The sequence below is a fragment of the Cryptomeria japonica genome, chromosome 4 (assembly GCF_030272615.1).
Source record: "Cryptomeria japonica chromosome 4, Sugi_1.0, whole genome shotgun sequence".
Classification (NCBI taxonomy): domain Eukaryota; kingdom Viridiplantae; phylum Streptophyta; class Pinopsida; order Cupressales; family Cupressaceae; genus Cryptomeria; species Cryptomeria japonica.
Genome location: NC_081408.1, coordinates 532,921,501 through 532,940,128, shown reverse-complemented (window position 1 = coordinate 532,940,128; position 18,628 = coordinate 532,921,501). Strand labels below are relative to the sequence as shown.

The window sequence follows — 18,628 nt, the reverse complement described above, 5'->3', positions numbered from 1 at the left end:
GACTTTGTGTTACTTTGAGAATTTGAGTATAGGAAATTAGTGTGGATAATAGTTTGAAGACTTTGAGCTTTTGCTTGTTATCTATATTGTTTGTTGTTAAGCTGTGTATGAATAGCAGCCTGAAGACTTTGTGCTTTAGACGTCATTTTGGAGAAACTGTTTAAAAAGAAGTTATTTATAAAAGGTCGAAAGGATAGTGATTATAAGAAGACTTTGTGCTTCATTGTCACTTTCCCGTCCCAAAAGCTATTTTTTCAGAAAAAGGAAGTGTTGTGCGTTCTGCACACACACCATGTCCTGGACAAGGGACCCCGTCTTTTTTTTTTTGCAGTCTGCTTGAGGGAAGAAAGAGAGGCCTTTTAGGACCAAAATGAAAGAAATCCGCCCACTTCAGAAAAGGTGTCCGAAAGGGAATGAGTGAATTTCATTTCATGAGTCAAAAGGGTGTGTCCATCTTCTCAGTGAAAGAGACGACAAGTTTAGCTTTCAGACTTTGTGTTGGAATCAATCTTGTGTAGGATATAGATGTTCGTATGTCATTTATGTTGTATGCTCTTGAAAAGATTTAAGTTGAGCCTTGTTATTTGTGCAAAAAATTGAAAGAGTAATTTGAGTTCATACAAGTAGACTTTGTGTTACTTTGAGAATTTGAGTATAGGAAATTGGTGTGGATAATAGTTTGAAGACTTTGAGCTTTTGCTTATTATCTATATTGTTTGTTGTTAAGTTTTATATGAATAGCAGCCTGAAGACTTTGTGCTGTAGACGTCATTCTGGAGAAACTGTTTAAAAAGAAGTTATTTATAAAAGGTTGAAAGGATAGTGATTATAAGAAGACTTTGTGCTTCATTGTCACTTTCCCGTCCCAAAAGCTATTTTTCAGAAAAAGGAAGTGTTGTGCGTTCTGCACACACACCCCGTCCTGGACCAGGGACCTCGTCTTTTTTTTCTGCAGTCTTCCTGAGGGAAGAAAGAGAGGCCTTTTAGGACCAAAATGAAAGAAATCTGCCCACTTCAGAAAAGGTGTCCGAAAGGGAATGGGTGAATTTCATTTCATGAGTCAAAAGGGTGTGTCCATCTTCTCAGTCCAAAATCTCACATTCTTGCAAAAGACCCGAAAATCATTAAGGGGCGCTAAAGCTCACAACATTGGCCTAAAAGCTAGAAATATCAGACAAAACTCTCCAATCGGCTTGGTAGGACAAAATGCAAAGTCAAACTCTCTAAAATCAGCCTTTAGACTCGAATTGAAGGAAAGGTCTCTAAAATCGGCCTCTTGGGCCAAAATTTGAAACAAAAGTTGGCAAATCGGCCTTGAGACCCGAAATTCAAAATGTTTTGACCCAAAACCGGTCTCCAAGGCCGAAATGAGAGAAAATTCGCTAGGGCACCTTCATAAGCCAAAAGAGGTAATAAGACCCAAGACAAATTCGGCCTAGAAGGCCAAAATGTTAGATGAAGCCCCCCAAAATCGTTCCAAGGTCAAAAGAAAAGGTAAAGGGCCTAGGGTCGCCTAACAAGCCGAAATGTGAGATAAAGCTTTTAAAGTTCCTATCTAAGCCAAAATCATTAAAACAAAATCGCTCTCTTAGAAAATCTCACAAAGTTTCTAAATGGTCGAAAAGGGCATAAGTCATGCATATTGTTCTAAATGCCCGAAGTTTGAAGACAAAGGGCAAAGGAGGCGCTTAATAGGGTGAGGGTGAAAATCTCACAAAGTTTCTAAAGGGCCCAAAATTAACTAAGGAGGGCGTTGAAACTTAAAACGGTTGAAATCTAGCAAAAGGCCTAGTTAGGCTGAAAACCTCTAAATCTCACATTTTTAACTTCCATAAGCTAATGGAAAGAAAACCTCTAAGTTCCCTAAAATCCTCATTTTAGTCGAAAATCACCAAAGGCTTGCAAAATTGGTCTCTAGGTCGAAGTTAGCAAACAAAGTTCGCATTTTGTCTCTCAAGGCTGAATTTTCTTCTAAATCCGCAAGATTGAAAGAGTTGCCAAGGTAGTTTAATTCACGGAGTTCTTCTCAAGGCCGAATTTTGTCAAGTTAAAGAGGGGGGGGCATTTAAAGTTTAAGATTGCAAATCTAAAGACCGCCCATTTCATGCACAATGGTCGAGTTTTGTATCAAAAAGAAAATAACAAAGTTCTCTCATTTCTATTCAAAAGCCTGAATTTCATTCTAAAGCAAGGAGGTGTTTAAAATAGAGGGGTAAAGTTGTGCAATATGTCCCAAATGGCCGAATTTGCAAAATGTTCCTGGAGATCGAGTTTGCATTCCAATTCAAAGGATTGGGTTGTTTTAAAGTGAACATCTTTCATCTGCATCAAAACAAAGCCCAACATCGCTTTATAATTTGGTGTTTGTTAAATTAATTTATTTAATTTTTCAAAATGATTAATGCAGATCAAAATTGATTGTTTGCAGGATGAAGACGTCGTTGGGAAGAACCAGGAGAAAGCCTCAAACACAAATTGAGGAAGGATCGCGAGCGAAGCCGGGAAGGGAGGATGCAGAGCCCAGTATCAAAAAATGAAGCATGGGAAGCACGCCATTGCCAGACCACCGAAAAACGAGATTGAAGACAAAGAACACAAAATGCTACCAAATATTCATTCTCAGAAGGATACAGTGCTGGATTTAATTCCAGAAATTCAGTTTTTGAAACTAAAACTATTTTATTGTAAAAGAACTGCTTGTGGGTCCCGTTCAAGATATTTTAAAACAAGGGGACACAGGTCAGTTATCTTTAACTACCAAATTGACTAAATGAAAGCCAAATAGTTGTAGATAGTTGAGATAGTGGTTGGGTGGATAACTGAGAATTGAGTTGGCATGGGTTAAAGCTGCCGGCTTCTAGAAGGCAAATCAGAGCCCTTGGATGCAGTCAATCCTAGCCACCGGTTCGAATTGTAAAATCTATAAAAGGCAGAGGCCTTTCTTTTGTAAGGGGCTAGATTTTTAGACAGTTAGATTGTTAGATTTCAGTTAGAATAGGTTAGAGTTTTGTAGAAGGTTAAATTTTAGGAGTAGTATAGAAATGTTGCAGAAATTGTTGTAATAACAGCTAGAATCAATATAATGGACATTGATTTGGTGTTTATCATCTTGGTTTTAGTCTGTTTGCATGGTTTCCTTCAATAGTTTAGATAGATCTTCTTGGTGTGCAGGTATATGATGGATTCAGGGTCATATGATTGAGGATATGCAATTGTGTATCCTTGTGTATGGTTAGCTTGAGCCTTTAAATTTGTGTTTAGTTCCATTGCAGGTGTCCGTCTGAGTTGCGCCAGAATTGGGTGTTTGGGCATGCACCTGCAGTTTGAAAATCTTCTAAGTCCCCTTGAAGATTGCACTGTTCTTGCGAGGTTGTGAGTCATTCTGGCCAAGCAAGGATTGGTTATGTTGAATCTGTCTACCTGCATACCAGTCTTGTTAATTTTAGGTTTCCTAAACCCTTCTCCTTTGCTTTTATTTCCCAGTTCGAGAATCAGATGTTGACCAGCTTGTTGCAAAATGTAAGGCCCCTTGTGCTCCCAGCAAAACACATCGAGTGTTGAGTTATCCCGCAGTCAAGAACTGACATTTGAAACCTTGAGGTTGTCCCCTTTGATCGATTAAAAACAGCATTAGGGCTTTCTTATACAAGAGAGGATAGGATGCTCGGCGAGTAAATTCTATTGTGCGTTGGCTAGATAGAGTCGTAACAACACGATTTTAGTCACGTCAACATGAAGCAACATGATACTTTGTACTCTTATTAAAACTTTGCTTCCAAGTTAGTAAACATTTTATATTGCTGCAAATAAGAAGTGTTTTTAGCTTTAGGAAAGTAAATTCATTCTAAATAGAGTATTGGTTAAATACTTACTCTACAAAGAGAGTAAAGTAATCGTGTCATTCTGTATTAGTGTAAAGTTAGCAGGTAGGATAATATTAAATATAGTTTGCAGTACAAAGGGGGAGCCTTCCCTTACAAGTAGGAGGGATCGTACCTTGCCTTCTGAGAGGTATTATCTCACATACTGTTGTGAAAGTTACATTTTGTTAACCCTCCCCAGTTTGCAAAATTTTCACCCAACAGTTTTTGGTGACTTTGTTGGGGACATGAGCACACAACTAGCTTCTACTCTAGCAAGTCAAAGTTACACGCGTTGTAGAAGAAATCAAGGTGTTGTGGATCCTATCTTTGAACTTCTTCAAAAGCATCATTTTTATTATTTACCTGTGCATGCAAGTTCTTCCCTCCAAAGAACAAGGAGTTTTCCAACTACTAGTCAAAGATCTTCTATTCCAAGTGAAGCTTCAAGTGCACCGAGGTATTTAGCAATTTCACAAGTGCAATGGTTTGTAACTCTCTTGTGTCAACCTCTACAGCTAGTAGCAATGGCTGCACAAGGACTGTGGGGGTAGAATTTTGGTCCCCTTAATTTGACTCCACCTCGTCATCCTCTTCCACAAGGTTAGTGGAAGAATATTCCCAATTTTTTTGGGGATGGAAAGCAACACCCGGATGAACACATTGCAGCATTTCATATTGCATGTGGAATTCTTGGTGTGGAATATGAAGATGTAGCAATACGTCTATTTGTTGAAACATTGCAAGGTGTAGCAGCAGATTGATTTTACCATTTGGCACCTTAAACCATTACTAGCTGGGATATTCTCAAAACTTAGTTTCAGGCACAGTTTAAGCCAATAGAAGATGCACATGCTCTCTTGGCTCAATTAACTTCTATGAGGAAAGAAGTGCATGAACCCATGAGAGATTTTGTGGCAAAGTTCAATAAGTTGAAAAATATAATTCTTGCTAATTCTCAACCAACTGAGGAGAATCTTAAGTGTTTCTTTGTTAATGCCCAGTTACATGAGGTTAGCTTTTTATTAAGAACACCTCCTGCAAATGTAGCAGTGGCTCAAGCTCAGGCCGTGGAGATATAGAAGAACATTTGATCCTTGTTGGAAAAATTAAAAAGGATCCAAACAAGGCCAAAGTAAGTTTTTGAACTCCAGAGACTTCGAATTTTCCTTCTTCAAAGTACTATAGATCCCATGTTGCAGAGACTTGTCAATGTGCTTGCTTTGAAAAAGCAAATTTTGCAAGCGTCTTTTCTCATTCCATACAAAGATGTTCCACAAAGGACCTATCTCAACAATGCTTCTTGCTATGTAGCTAGAAATCAGAATAAGTTACCTCCATTTCTCGAAAGGTTGGCCCTTGAAGCACCTCTTGTCAATGCTTCGGTGGGATATTATGAGGCGGATCAAGGAGATAACATTGTTGAAGATCTTCCCTTGGAAGATATTGTTAATTCCTTTCAGAAGGAGGAAAGTGAGTTATGGCGTCTCTAGTATCCGGTTCATGCAGTACCAGGTTGCCGAAGAAGAATGTAAAAGTGAAGCATTTGTAGTTTTCACTCGTTCACAAGTGATATGCTGCTGAAGACAATTAGAAGTTGTCGAAGTGTGCGATTTTGGTGAAGTTAATATTTGATCCTTAGTAGTTGTGACATTGGTTTATCTATGTGGGTGGATTGGCATTGTGACAAAATGTCATATGTCATGGTGTTGGCTTAGTTACAACCATAATTGTTATTTTATAGGAAAAGGTTGTGGATGTATGCATGCATGGTGGGTAGATGTTAGTGGTGATCTTTTGCATGTGTTGATACAATTGGTAGGGAGAATGATTAAGATCTGAGGATGGTAGTTACATGGATGGTTGTTTCAATTATGTCTACGACCCCCAAGTTTGTTTGATTTCCCATGACTGTAGGGCATAAAAAAGGGATCAAACCCTTTGTTGTAAGGTTCAATTGGCATGTACAAAAGACTCATTGTTGTGTTGATAGGTGGACAATAGGTTGCAGAGTGCTTGAGAGTGCGAGAGTCTATGGGAAGACGGTAGTTGCACATAGGATAGTGTAGACCTACAAATATCAACCATTTGGAAGGGTTTTTGTGTAATAAGCTTCAAATAGTGAATGAGGTGTTGAGAGCATTTCCTTTTTGGAATTTTCAGTTTTTCTCCAAGGAAATCTATGGTGTTATGAGTTGATTCTTGCACGTGCTCTATTTTTGTGTTTAATTACTCCTGTTTTGTTTATTGTTTAAGCAATTTTGATATTGTCATTGGCTAAATATGGCTAGAGAAGAGTGTTAAAAGTATGGACTAGTGTTGATCTTTAAGTTCCAAAATGAATGGACCACTAGGGTTTCTGAGTTATGGATCATGTATGGTCATGTTTTGACATTTCATTTCGTAATGTTAACCTGATATGAGGTTTGTGTATCCCTCCCTATCAGCAAGTATTTTAAGTGGGTAAATAGTACCTTTTTAAGCATGACTTTTAGCTAATATTCCAAAATCAATGGTATTGTTCTTGTTGAATTCAGGTAGGATTTGAATCTGGCCTCAATATTTGATGTATTTCAAATTTCAGAATGGAATGCAGAGTATTACGTGATTTACATGCAAGCATGTCTTTTAGGGATTCGAACTTGGTTCTTTTGTATGAAAGCTCCAATGATATACCGCTGATCTCATCCTCTTTGACCCTGCCTTGTTAGAGAACTAGTTATAGCAAAACATGAAGTAATGCCTTGTAGAACCCATGGAAAGACATTCTGCCTCTTTTAGGGTAAGTATAGGCTTTTTAATTAGTAGATTGTTTGTTGCAATATAAAGCTTCTGTATTGTATTCCTTTCACGTCTGCCCATGCTTGTCTTCTTTTTGTTTTGTCTTTGTGTTCATTGTGGAAGACTTAGTTTTACTTGGAGTTTTGACCCTAATTTTCGATTGTGGTTCTTCATTGGTTGCTGTCATAATGAGGATTGACATTATTTTTTAAGAAAGTTATCGATTGATAATTGCATAAATCTATTTTTCCTCCTACACCAGATCTTTTATTTTCAATTTCCATAGGGCTAAGGAATTGTCTAAAGTGTTGCATATGTTAAGTGGTCCTATTATACTGCAGTTATTTCTTCTCAACTACAAAAGTGCGGAATTTAATAAGTCATTTGTTTTCACAGGGAATCTATTTGGCATCAGTAACGAGTACTGGATGCTTGAAAGTGCATGATTATGAAAGTCTTTGTTGCAAATGTGCAAGTAAAGTTTCGGTTAATTGATTTCAACAATATACAAATCGAAAACTCTTCTGATTATCCATTTATATAAACCATTAATTTTTCTACTGTGTCACTTTTGAATGTTATATAGGTGCTCAAATGAAGGATGGAAGGAAGAAAAATGGTAAGGCAAACTTCTTTCACTTAATGGTTTTCCTTTAGTTTGAAAATCTAGGATAGCTTGGTTCTCTATCTCAAGCTTGCATCTAAAGCGACTTCTATTCATTGCCCATTAATTGTGAAAGGATTGATGAATTTGATTTGCTATATGCATATGACAGCAAAGAAAATTTTAACTTAAAAATTTAAAGGATTTCCATTAAATAATAAAATCTTTGATTCCAATTTATTTCCATAGTATGGGACGTGTCTTCAAAAAAGGCACCTTGTCTATTAGTATGTTATTGATGTCTATCTCAATGAAAATCAGCTATCATGGCTAGGAAACAAGCACACCCATAGTATTCAGACTCACTTTTGATGGGAGCAATGGATGAGACAAAAGTCCATACAGGGTTGCCATTACAGTACTTTTATTTGTATTTTTTTAATGATGTATACATGTTTTGTTCCTTTCATTTAATTGCTTCTCAGTAAGCTAGCGGTAGAAATTACTGTGTGAAATATAACTTGTAATTATACATCCCATGTTTAGTTATTGAGAATTATTTTCTTCATGCTGCTTTGTAGAAGCCATTTTTCTATATCATATTTTATTTTCTTTGTTGACCAATCATTGTGTACTTACAATTTTTCTGTTTTCTTGTTCCAAATAGACTTCAGGGATGAAGCAAAACCCATAGTGGAGATCTCTACTCGCGAGAAGCTTGATGCTGTTCGCTGGAATCCCACTAATCAAGATGAGGTTTGTTTGATAATGGACTATTTTTGTGCAAATTGCAAATAATGCTGCTTTTTGTGCAGTAATGATTCTTATTATATCAAAAAATAGTTTATAGGATGTTCAACTTTCAAGTATAAGAAGAGAGTGTTACATTTAAAAAAATAAATGATTTAAATTTCTTTAATGAGATTGTAATGACAATGTTTAAAATCTGTGCTTTTTATTGTATTTGCTCATTTTGTCTGCATTCAGTTCGTTGATTTACTATTTATTTGACCAGGAAGTTATTATTGACCTTTGATTGCTGTACTGGACAAATATCACTGTGGTGGAGGGCATGTTTGTCCTCCTTTGACTGAATGTAAATATAAATCTGTCAGCTATGCTTTTACAAGCCATTAAATGTTGACTATTTTAAATGGTAGTTGATTCATATAAATCTTGAATTTCTATCATTAAAACTATTGCTTTACATTTTGGAATATGTAAATGCATGGTGGATGCCTGGAAGTCTTGCTATTGGCTTACATTTTTAAGATGTTCCCTGATGGTGCTGTTAGTTGTGCCTTTGGAATTGATGCCAATGTAGTAACATTGCACAGGAACCACTTCCAATGTTTGCTTTCCTTTGAACCTTTTCTCCTAGCCCAAAATCAGCTTCCCTTTGGCAATTTTTCTGTAACCGAATTCCAGAGTGTGTGCTTCTCATCACAGTGTTAGACCTGTTATGTAGCTCCATGTCATGGCATACTACATTGATTCATAAAGATGACACATCATCATCAGCAATGTCTAAGCTCCATAGTTCCAAATTAGGAGATTCACTCAAACTATTGCAGCATCGCATCTTGCATGCAACTCAATCGGATTATTAGAAGTTGGTGCACGGTGCCAACATCTTTTGTGTCATTCATGTATCATTTTGGATCTTCATGCTGCATAATTACTTGTCAGGACGGGCTTTTATGGTTTGTGTCATGTCTATACACTTGTCCATGCAGCCTCTGTTTAAGATATCGCCTACAAGAAGACAACCTTTCAGCTGTTGCTTGAAATCTATTTGTTTTGTAAACATTTTGGTGTAAGCATCATTCTTTCATTTCAAAATATGAATCTGTGACATAGTTAGGTGATAGAATATGAAGATCCCTCGATAGCATCAAAACAAGCAGTCATTCATAGAATCCTTGTATATAATATAAACAATTATACATCTCTCTTGAGAGCATGCCATGTATAGAACACACAGTGATACAGTTTGTCGTTTCAGTTCTATATCTTTTCTTGCATGCTTCTCTTTGGCGAGTTTTGGTTCATTGCCAATATTGATTCAATGCATAACAATTTAGAGTGTTATTCTGTTGTATTTTGTTTGGGAACTGGATCACCTTATTAGTGATACTGCTTGTGTGGTGTAATCACTTTTATTTTACACAATCTAGAGAATAGTGTTAAAGCATGGATTTCTCAAGTTGATTTTGACTCACTTGCACTTGGTGAACAACTCAGCCAAAACTTGGATTTTAATTTTTTAAAAATAATTAAGAACTCTTTTTTAAGTGTTCCCACCGCTCTTAATCTTATTGTTCTTCTGTTTTTTGTTATTTTTAAGTGCATGCTACTAGATTTGGCGAGTATTTGTTGAGACTGCATCAGCTCATGATTTGATGATTACTCATCATAAATCATTGAGTCTCAACACTATGGTCTACAGCTGCATGTGAGAATTGAGAAAAAGCTTGTAGAGAAGAAAGTGAAACCTGTCTGGATCAATAGAATGCATATAGGGAATTGATCAGATGATGGAAATGAAAATGGTTATTTTGCTTCTATTCTTTTAATATGCAAAATGATCAGATATGTGGTTTAAGAACTTGTAAGTTAGAGGGATCTTGGTGGATGGTTGTGTAAATTATTGGCTTGCAATATTTATTTGTGAAATAAATTAGGGCACCAATAGTTTTGTAAGGTTATGACCATCTATAAACTGCATTTTAAGTTCTCACGTTGATGGCTTCAAATGTCGAAACCTATCCTACACACTCATTATTTTCTTTTTTCTTTCTTATTTATTGTCAATCAAGCATTTATACAATCCGGTCTTTTCTTTTAGGATATCATATAAACAAGCACATTTAGTTCATGGAAGGAACCTGTGCACTAAACATTTTATGTTATTCTTGTTTTATTGTAAATACATTTATATTATTCAAGTTGATTGCCCCAACAACTTATTTGTTACTTTCTTATTTGTCTTGTTAGATTGGTTGTGTGTCTGAGCGGAATGGCAAAGTTCTTTTATTTGATATTGGATATGAGTCATCAAAACCTTCACAAGTAAGTTATATTTCTGATGAAAGAATGATAGATATTATTTTCTTAATTTACTTTGTTATCTTGGAAAGCATGGGTTTTGAATGTGGTAATTAATACTTTGTTTTTTGTTGTCCATGGTTTAGTTTGAAACTTTAGATCTTATTATTGGTGTTCTTTATTTTATTACTTTTTATTTATTTGAATCATTGATAACCTGGAAATGTAAGGTATCATTAGTTATTATTTGCTGTATTGGAGGAAGCATCCCTAAGATTCAACCTCTTGACGAAACAAAAGTTATTTTCTATGTAATCCATATATGGAACAATTCTCTTATGAAAATATGAACTATTCTTATTTTTGGTTGTTTGAAAAATAAATAGCATCATCAATTTTTAATTTCTGTGCTATATATATAATACTACAATATAATATATATATTTCAATGTTCATAAAATGGATGTTGATTACCTTTTGTTAGGATCCATGCTAAATGCTGTTACATATTGTATCTAGTTTACTGTAATGTCTTTGAAAGGACCGCTAACAAATTCACCAAGATTTCAAAAATATCAATCAAAATCCCAAGGTCTTTTTGATCACCAAGATTCTGATGTGGGCAAGGTGAGAGCATATGGAAATTATTTTGTAGACTAGCAAGTAATCACAAACTAAATGACAACAAGCTGTCCAAATGACAAGCAGTATCAAATTGACAAAACATAATAGACTCGATCAATGCCAAAATGATTGGTAATTATATACAAATTCCAATCAATGCCAAATTGGTAGATAACAAATTGAATTGTGTTGATGCCAAAATGGCTAACTATATCATTCATTTCTGAATCAATGCCAAAATGGTGGATATTGTTATGCAAATTAGATGGGATCCAGTGGTGAACTATCCAGAATGTTCATACAATAATAACATGGATCCAGAGGTGAACTGTTTAAAATCTTTTTGCTAAATTTTTGCTACTTTTAACTAGTTGTAAAACTGTCTAGTTTATTACAATATTGAATGATAAGAAAATTAAAACCAAATCTAGGAATTATGTTATAGAGCTGGCCAACAATCTGAATGTGGACATTTCATCAAACATTTGGAAAGCAAATTGTAGAGAATGTAAATTATCTGAAGGATGCAATCAGCTATAGAAGAATTTGGCAACATGAATCCATCTGTTGTAGCTGAAATCAACAATGAAAAACCTTTGAACATAACAACAATAATCTTCCTCAATATAATTGAACCAGCAAATATGAACTTCCAAAATTATGAATAACAACAATATTAATTTGCACTATGATTTGAAGAATATTATATCAACTGAAACAATAACAGATAATCAATTTTCTTCGTCTAAAAATGCCATCACAAAAATATTATCCCAAATTACAGCCACCTTGAATGTTATGGCTGCTTAGAAAAAGGTGCTGTAGATTGCTCAAATAATAACCAGCAGCTAAAGAAAGTTGTGATCCTTTTTTTCTTCAAAACAGCAGAAAAAAAAGTTAATAACTTAATATATAAATAAGGGACTTTCGTTGAAGAATCACATTGTTATCAATGATAAACTTGAGACTTGAATATGGTGCAACTGAAGAAGGTGAGGCTACAGTCGCTCAGAATAAACATACATGGCTGCAATTAGGTACCAAGGATGGTATCGCAGCACTTAAAAAGTTTTCATAGCTGTAGCAATATTAATAAGAAGTACGGCTGGCGTTAGAACTGGTATGGCCTCTTCCAAGCTGGACTCAACAAAATAATATAGTATATTTGTTGACAGAGCAGCAAACCATAATGATATGATAAATAAACTTTGATCAAGCCTCTAATAAACCAAAATATCATCGAGTAGAAATCTTCAAAATTTTCACACCAAAATCTAGCAATGCTCTACGTATAGAATTAGAAACACATCAAAATATTTTTTTTGTGTTTTCTGAATATCCACACCACATATTCAAGTGGAAATTTGAATATCTTCATAATTTGAAAATACCTCGAAAACACAACCTAAATTTGACCCCAAACACCAAGAAATTGGATGCATTCAGCTCAGGCAATTTTTGGGTGAAATCACTCAAATGGTTAGGAGGGTTTTGTCATTAGGGAGAAGAAGAATAACTAATGTTCATTATCTAGAAGAAGAAACTCATAAACTGAGCAAGAAGACCCTCTTTGTGTCTATGCCTCCATTAATAACTTTTTGGAGAGAAATTATATAATGTTATATTGTTTTATTTTATTTTTACCTCCACAAGTTAGAAACTATTAAAAGTGTCTTTCTAAATAATTGCATAAAGGACTTTGGTCTTAGCAACACTCTTTAGCCACATTTATCACAACTTTTTAAAATAATTAGCGTTTTTAAAATATAAGGTGAAATGGTTTTTTGACAGCCTAAATTTAATCATTTAATATTTCCCCTTTTACCACCGTATTAACTTTTTGGAAAAAATTAATTAAATAGACTAAGGTCTTAAAAAATATAATGCTTGAGAAGGGGACATGCCATTTTACATGTTCTCTTTCGTTTTGATTGGCTATGGTATTTCTTGAAACTTAAAGATCTTATTTTCGGTCTTCTTGAGGTTGTTATTTTTCTGAACCATAGAAACTTTGGAGGAGTAGAGGTGGCTTTATTAATTTGTTTTTCTTTGTTAAAGGAACTGTTCCTAAGATTTAGTCTCTTAGCCAGACAAAAATCATCCTCTATGTAGTCCTTTTGTTGGACAATAACATCTGTGGCTTTGTTAGATGTTCTTGCTTGAAATATAAATAGAATTGCCTTTTTTTATTGCTACACATGTACTTCAATTAAAACTAGAAATCCATCTTGGTAAAATGGACTTTCTTTAACTTTTGTTAGAGAACTTACCAGCTCTTGGGGAAAACAAGAAAGGGTGAAAGAATTACCTTTGGTGTCTAGTGACCGTTTCCTTCTTCCAAAGGGATCAAGTAGGTCTAAACCTTGCAAACTCTAGAGATTAAAGTACACTCATTGCAAGAAAATGGATGGTAGCAGAAGTGGTTGGTGGTGCTCATGGAAGATCATATTTTTCCAGAGTCAAATATTTCAAATCATTGACAATAATGACTAACTTGAAAAGTTGTGCTGCTTGACAATATGTATGTTATTATCTTCACTGGTATTCTGAGGGTCTTGTCATGTCTGGAATCTAGGATTGAGGACTATATAAGCATTCCATTGCTCATGTTGTCAGCTTGGAATCCTGCTTTCATTTGTTGGCAAAAGAGTGGCAAGAAAAGCTCTCATTTCTTAGTAGATCCTGAGCAAATAATCCGTGATGGTGGTGTGCTTGGTAAGATATTAATAGAGCAAATAAGGTGGACAAACCAGCCATCGAGAGCCTTGTCAGATGGCGCTAAATGATCTTTTCAAATTGCCTTTGAGGATTAGGTCCTTACTGGAGAGGTTGGATACAAAAGGCTAATATCATTGAGCGTGACACATTCACTTCCCCTTCATTACTGAACAAAGCAATTGAAGGTGAGTGATCATGCAGTGCAATAAAAAGAACATGCAGTTTATTTCTAAATTAAGATATTATTTCAAATGCTTTACCAAAGCCTGACAGTCAAATTGAGATTAGAAAGATTAGTGAATTAGATTGCCTATACATGAAACTGTTGGAGAGAAGGATACACGGACAATAATGAAGAATATTTCTTAAGGGACACACCTAAAAATGGTTTTGCAATGAGATTCATAAAATGACATGTATTTTCTGCTGTTGTTAATCAGAGTCTTGGGTAAAGTTCTGAAACACTGACAGGCATGCAATCTTCTCCTGCACTTCCACTCGCTAACCCCCTGCCACCCTTCATCCCTTTCCTGCCTTTGGGATTTATGCACACTTTCTTCTCTCAAGGGCCTCCTCCCACCCAGTGCCTGCCACTGCACAACCCTTCTGTAAATTAGATCTGTTCTCACACACAGATTAGATAACCAAAACTATAATGAATTTCAGAATTTGGGTAGATTAAAAGAAGCATACAAATATTTTACACAAATAATGTCGTGCTCTCATCTTTTCAATCAAATATAGATTACATATTTATAGGATTATCATATCCTATTTTGTAGGAAACTCCACTTTCAACTTTCCTATAAATATTGAGTTGTTCTCAACAACTCAATATGTACCACTAATATAATAACCTATTTTAACAACCTATAACAAATTATTTTATGCATCCTATGATGCAATATTCCTAACAATATTGAGTTGTTTATTAACAACTTTATAGCTAACCTCACACATATGTGAACACTAATACCCAACAAAAACGAAGAAGAATTATAAAAACTCCTACAGTACCATGCCAACCGTGTATGCCTTCGAAGGTTTTGTTGCTTTGTAAATGATAGAGGACATTGCCTTTGACTGCTTACAGATAAAGCACTAATTAGTAAATTCATAGGAGCCAACCTGGATTTGACTTTGAATAAAAAACTATTGGAATCCTTTTGGCTTGGTTGATATTTTGATGGTGCCAAAAGGATATTTCATGGTTATTCTCAAATTTAAACAAGAAAGAGATGCATGTTTCTGAGTTGGGTATTGTTTCAGCAACAAATCAGGTTTATTCTTGAAACATTCAATTCAACATTCAATTCTAGAGAAGATGCGCCAAATTAGAAAAGAAATTGGCCTAATCACATAAGAAAACTTTATGCCAAGTGAAAGGCTTTGGTTTTAGAGACTTGAGAAAATCATGAATCCACAACCGATCTGACTTTGTAAGGGCACACAATCAAAAGCAAATAATTGATTGTTTCAAATTGCTTACAAAATGCACACCGTTAGGTACACTTGAACGTGCTAACGATTTACAAATTGGGAGACCTTGGTAAAGTAAACACCAGGCACAATGAACAATTTTGGGCTTCACAGCCACTTCACAAGTTGTGTGAAAGTGTTTATCTGAGATCATGGAGATTGAAGATACCATATTGAATTCAACTTTTGAACCATAAGCATGTGAAGAAAGCCACTTGTATCCTTTTCTAGGGTTCCAATTACAGAATGGGGTATCAACATACCACTTCTAATCCTATGGTAGATTGCACAAATATTTTGTGCATTGACTCAATTATTTTTTGAAATGTCTCTTTATCCACATTACACAAGTTCAATTTAGACTTTGCTTGCGGCCATGAAGACAACATAGAAGTGGCCTTTGAATATAAGTCTTGGATATTTTTATGCCTCTTTTGAGGAAATTTAGAGAGCACATGCGTGAAGTTTTGGCCAATGGTTTTCCTTGAAAAAGAATGTTTGGAGACTGCCACAAAGTCCTAGGCTTGGGAATCTACCCTAATTATCACTTTTAAACATAATTCTCAGTTTGTCCTTGTACTTCCAATATTTTACCCATCTGCACACATAGTAACTAGAACTTATTTAGGTTTAAAATGTGGAACAACTCCCCCTGCCCTCTCCCCCACCTTAACTAGGTTTGGAGTCACCCTTGCTGATTTGAACATTCCAAAGAAGCCGCATTTAGCTTATGCCGCCCACTTCCTCAAGCTTCCTTGCCATGTAGACCATCTTGAACTTCAACACATTTTTTCCTTTCCCCATTGAATCTCCTTCTTAGTTGTATTCTTCCCTTGACTCCAATGGGCATATTACAAAAGAACTGAGCACTTCACAAAATGTTGGAGGAGAAAGGATTGCATTATCCCTATTTTGGAAGTATCCTGTTTAGACTCTATTATTGTTCCTTATATTAAGTAATTTTTTTTGAAAAAGTTAATGAATTAATGGAAAAATTAAGCGGTACCATCACACAGTATGAGAAATCTCTTGATGGCATCAACAAGTAACAACATGATACCCCTCGATTCTGCCAGTAGCGAATTGTATTTGTAATCCAAGCACATGCTTTAATGTCCCCTTATTTAATCTCTTAAGATTTTGTGAAATTTACTTATACTTTCTATCAAACCTTTGCAAATACATTGTTACTTACCTTATTGTATGCAAGAATTATAATGATAACTGACTTGTATAATGATGATGGTTTCTTTGTTCAATCAATGTGATATAATCTGATGTATAAGATGAATTCTGATTAAGACTTAATTTCTCTATATGAATCTTAGACTATGCAAGATCAAGAGATTATTTTGATAGCAATATATCAATCCAATATAGGCTCAATATATATAAATGATATTTTTGAAATATACTGATCCTTAACTGATTTATGAGGTTGTAGTATAAGGGTAATGCTGCTCCTGATAACACTGTATAAATATGCAAATGGTCCCCTTTGATCAACCCAATTGCTTATCTGATATTCTTCTTTTGAAATGGCAATATATTATTAATTGGTCAATCACTATAAACTGCTGTGTCTGATATGGCTTTATCAATATACAAAGATGAACTTGTTTAGGTCTGATAAGACCTTCCAATCTGTGTGAATGCTTGCCTGATATGCCTGATTGTAATGGCAATTCTATAAGACTGTCATGTCCCCATCTTTTTGATGCAATTCCCACATTGCATTTGATGAATAAAGACACTTAAAAATTTCTGTGTCAAAAGTTAATAAGGAAAAAATAACTTTTATAAAGTTACTTTATAAGCCTAAGTTTCTTTTTTTAATAAAGGCTTATGTTTGAATAAAGTGCTATGCGTACCTTTTAATAAAGTGGCTCAAATCACTTAAATAACATGGCATGGTGGGACCCTTGTCATTCTTTAAAAGCCTTTAAGCCTTTAAGCTATGTGGACCTAAAAGATGCCAAGGAAGATGCTTTTTTAGTTGGATATTCCATTTAGGGTTACACCACTCTTTGGAAAAGGTTATTAGACATTTTGGAGGAGGAAATTGGCATTATGTTATTATTTTATTTCTGATTTTCGCTGCTCTGCATTAGCAGCAAAAATTGCAAGTGTTTGGAGGATGTAAACCCTCATATCTGCATTGGTAGTGGAGGTGTACCCACTAATTTGCCCAAGTGGGACAAGGATGTGCCTTGTCTAGACCCAATGGGGGTCAATTTAGCAACAAAACCAGCCCAGCAATCACCATTAGGTATGATACATCAGTTCTGAGCAGTTTATCTTGAAATTGCAGCAAGTGTGGGTTCCATAATTGCAGTCGTACCATTCTAGGCAGTGCCGTACCATTCTAGAAGGTTGTGCATCAATTTTAAATTAAATGGAGGGTTCTAACTCCATTTCTTGTGCTTGATCTCATTGTTGGGATTAGAAAGGGTAGTGTGGAAGAAATCACAGTCAACTGACTAGATTTGTGATCAGGGTGAGCAAAACAGTGGGAAAAGAAGGTCAAAATTGTATAATTTTGCCTGGCAAAGGTTGGATTTCCAGGTGGTAATTGGGTTCTTGCCCAATTTGTTATTGGTAATTCATCTTATGGCAGAATAAGCAGATTGGATCCATTGACCTACTCCTACATCATCCTTCTCAGCTTTTATCCATTTTCTGGATAGCAAACTAGCCTCAAACCCTAGCACTGGATCCTTGGTATGTTTTCTGCTTGTACATGTGAATGTTATTTAACTTATTTCACTTCTAGATGATTGTAATCTGCTGTCATATAAAAAATCAGAAGTTGATCTCTTGATTACAGTTCATTTTTATGTTGTTTCTTGTCATATGTTGCAAACCCCATCACCAAAAAACAACACAAAAGAAACAAACTCTTCTGCATCTTCTGTCTAGTCTCTAAGAGCACCAAAAAGGCTCCAAAATATATTTTATTAAATTAAAATTTAAACAGGGCAGCAAAAGACCTATTTAGGGATCTTTCAAAGACCTTCCAATCTGAATGGTTGCCTGATATATCTGATGATAATAGCAATTCTATATGGCGCCATTTCTGATTTATAGCACTTGTATTTATGCGTCCAAGTCAATGAGGCTGCTACTCAACTTGAGTGATCCACAAATGGATATGAAATAGAAATAAGAGATGTTTGATGATGCCTTGCAAATGATTATCGATCTCCTTTAGTATGCCATGAAAGGATGTGAGTTTGGGTTGCAACTCATTATTTCAAGCAAAAATCACACCCTTTAGTTGATGAGTAATTATTCCCTGATTATCGCTTAGTTTACTAATATTATTTAGTCTTTGTTTTACTAAGGTAGTAACAAGGATATTACATCGATAATAATAATCGCTCTACCTTAACATGCTGTTTGCTTCCTCGATGTCAACATCAATTTTATGGATTACTCAATTTGACATTTGAGTGCTCGACACATTATATTTGATATGATGATGATAGCGGTTTATGCTTGCGTGATGTAATCA

At 35.2% G+C, this 18,628-nt stretch overlaps 1 protein-coding gene across 3 annotated transcripts in view; it reads left to right on the top strand.

Moving 5' to 3' along the window:
- The window catches only part of LOC131044117 (uncharacterized), a 341,446-nt gene that overhangs the window by 68,143 nt on the left and 254,675 nt on the right, over positions 1-18,628 (top strand). For all 3 annotated transcript variants that reach the window (XM_057977369.2, XM_057977370.2, XM_057977371.2), the window contains exons 5-8: positions 7,038-7,116; positions 7,228-7,260; positions 7,913-8,001; positions 10,243-10,317. In XM_057977369.2, coding sequence (XP_057833352.2) covers positions 7,038-7,116; positions 7,228-7,260; positions 7,913-8,001; positions 10,243-10,317 — 276 coding nt within the window. The remainder of the gene's footprint in view (positions 1-7,037; positions 7,117-7,227; positions 7,261-7,912; positions 8,002-10,242; positions 10,318-18,628) is intronic.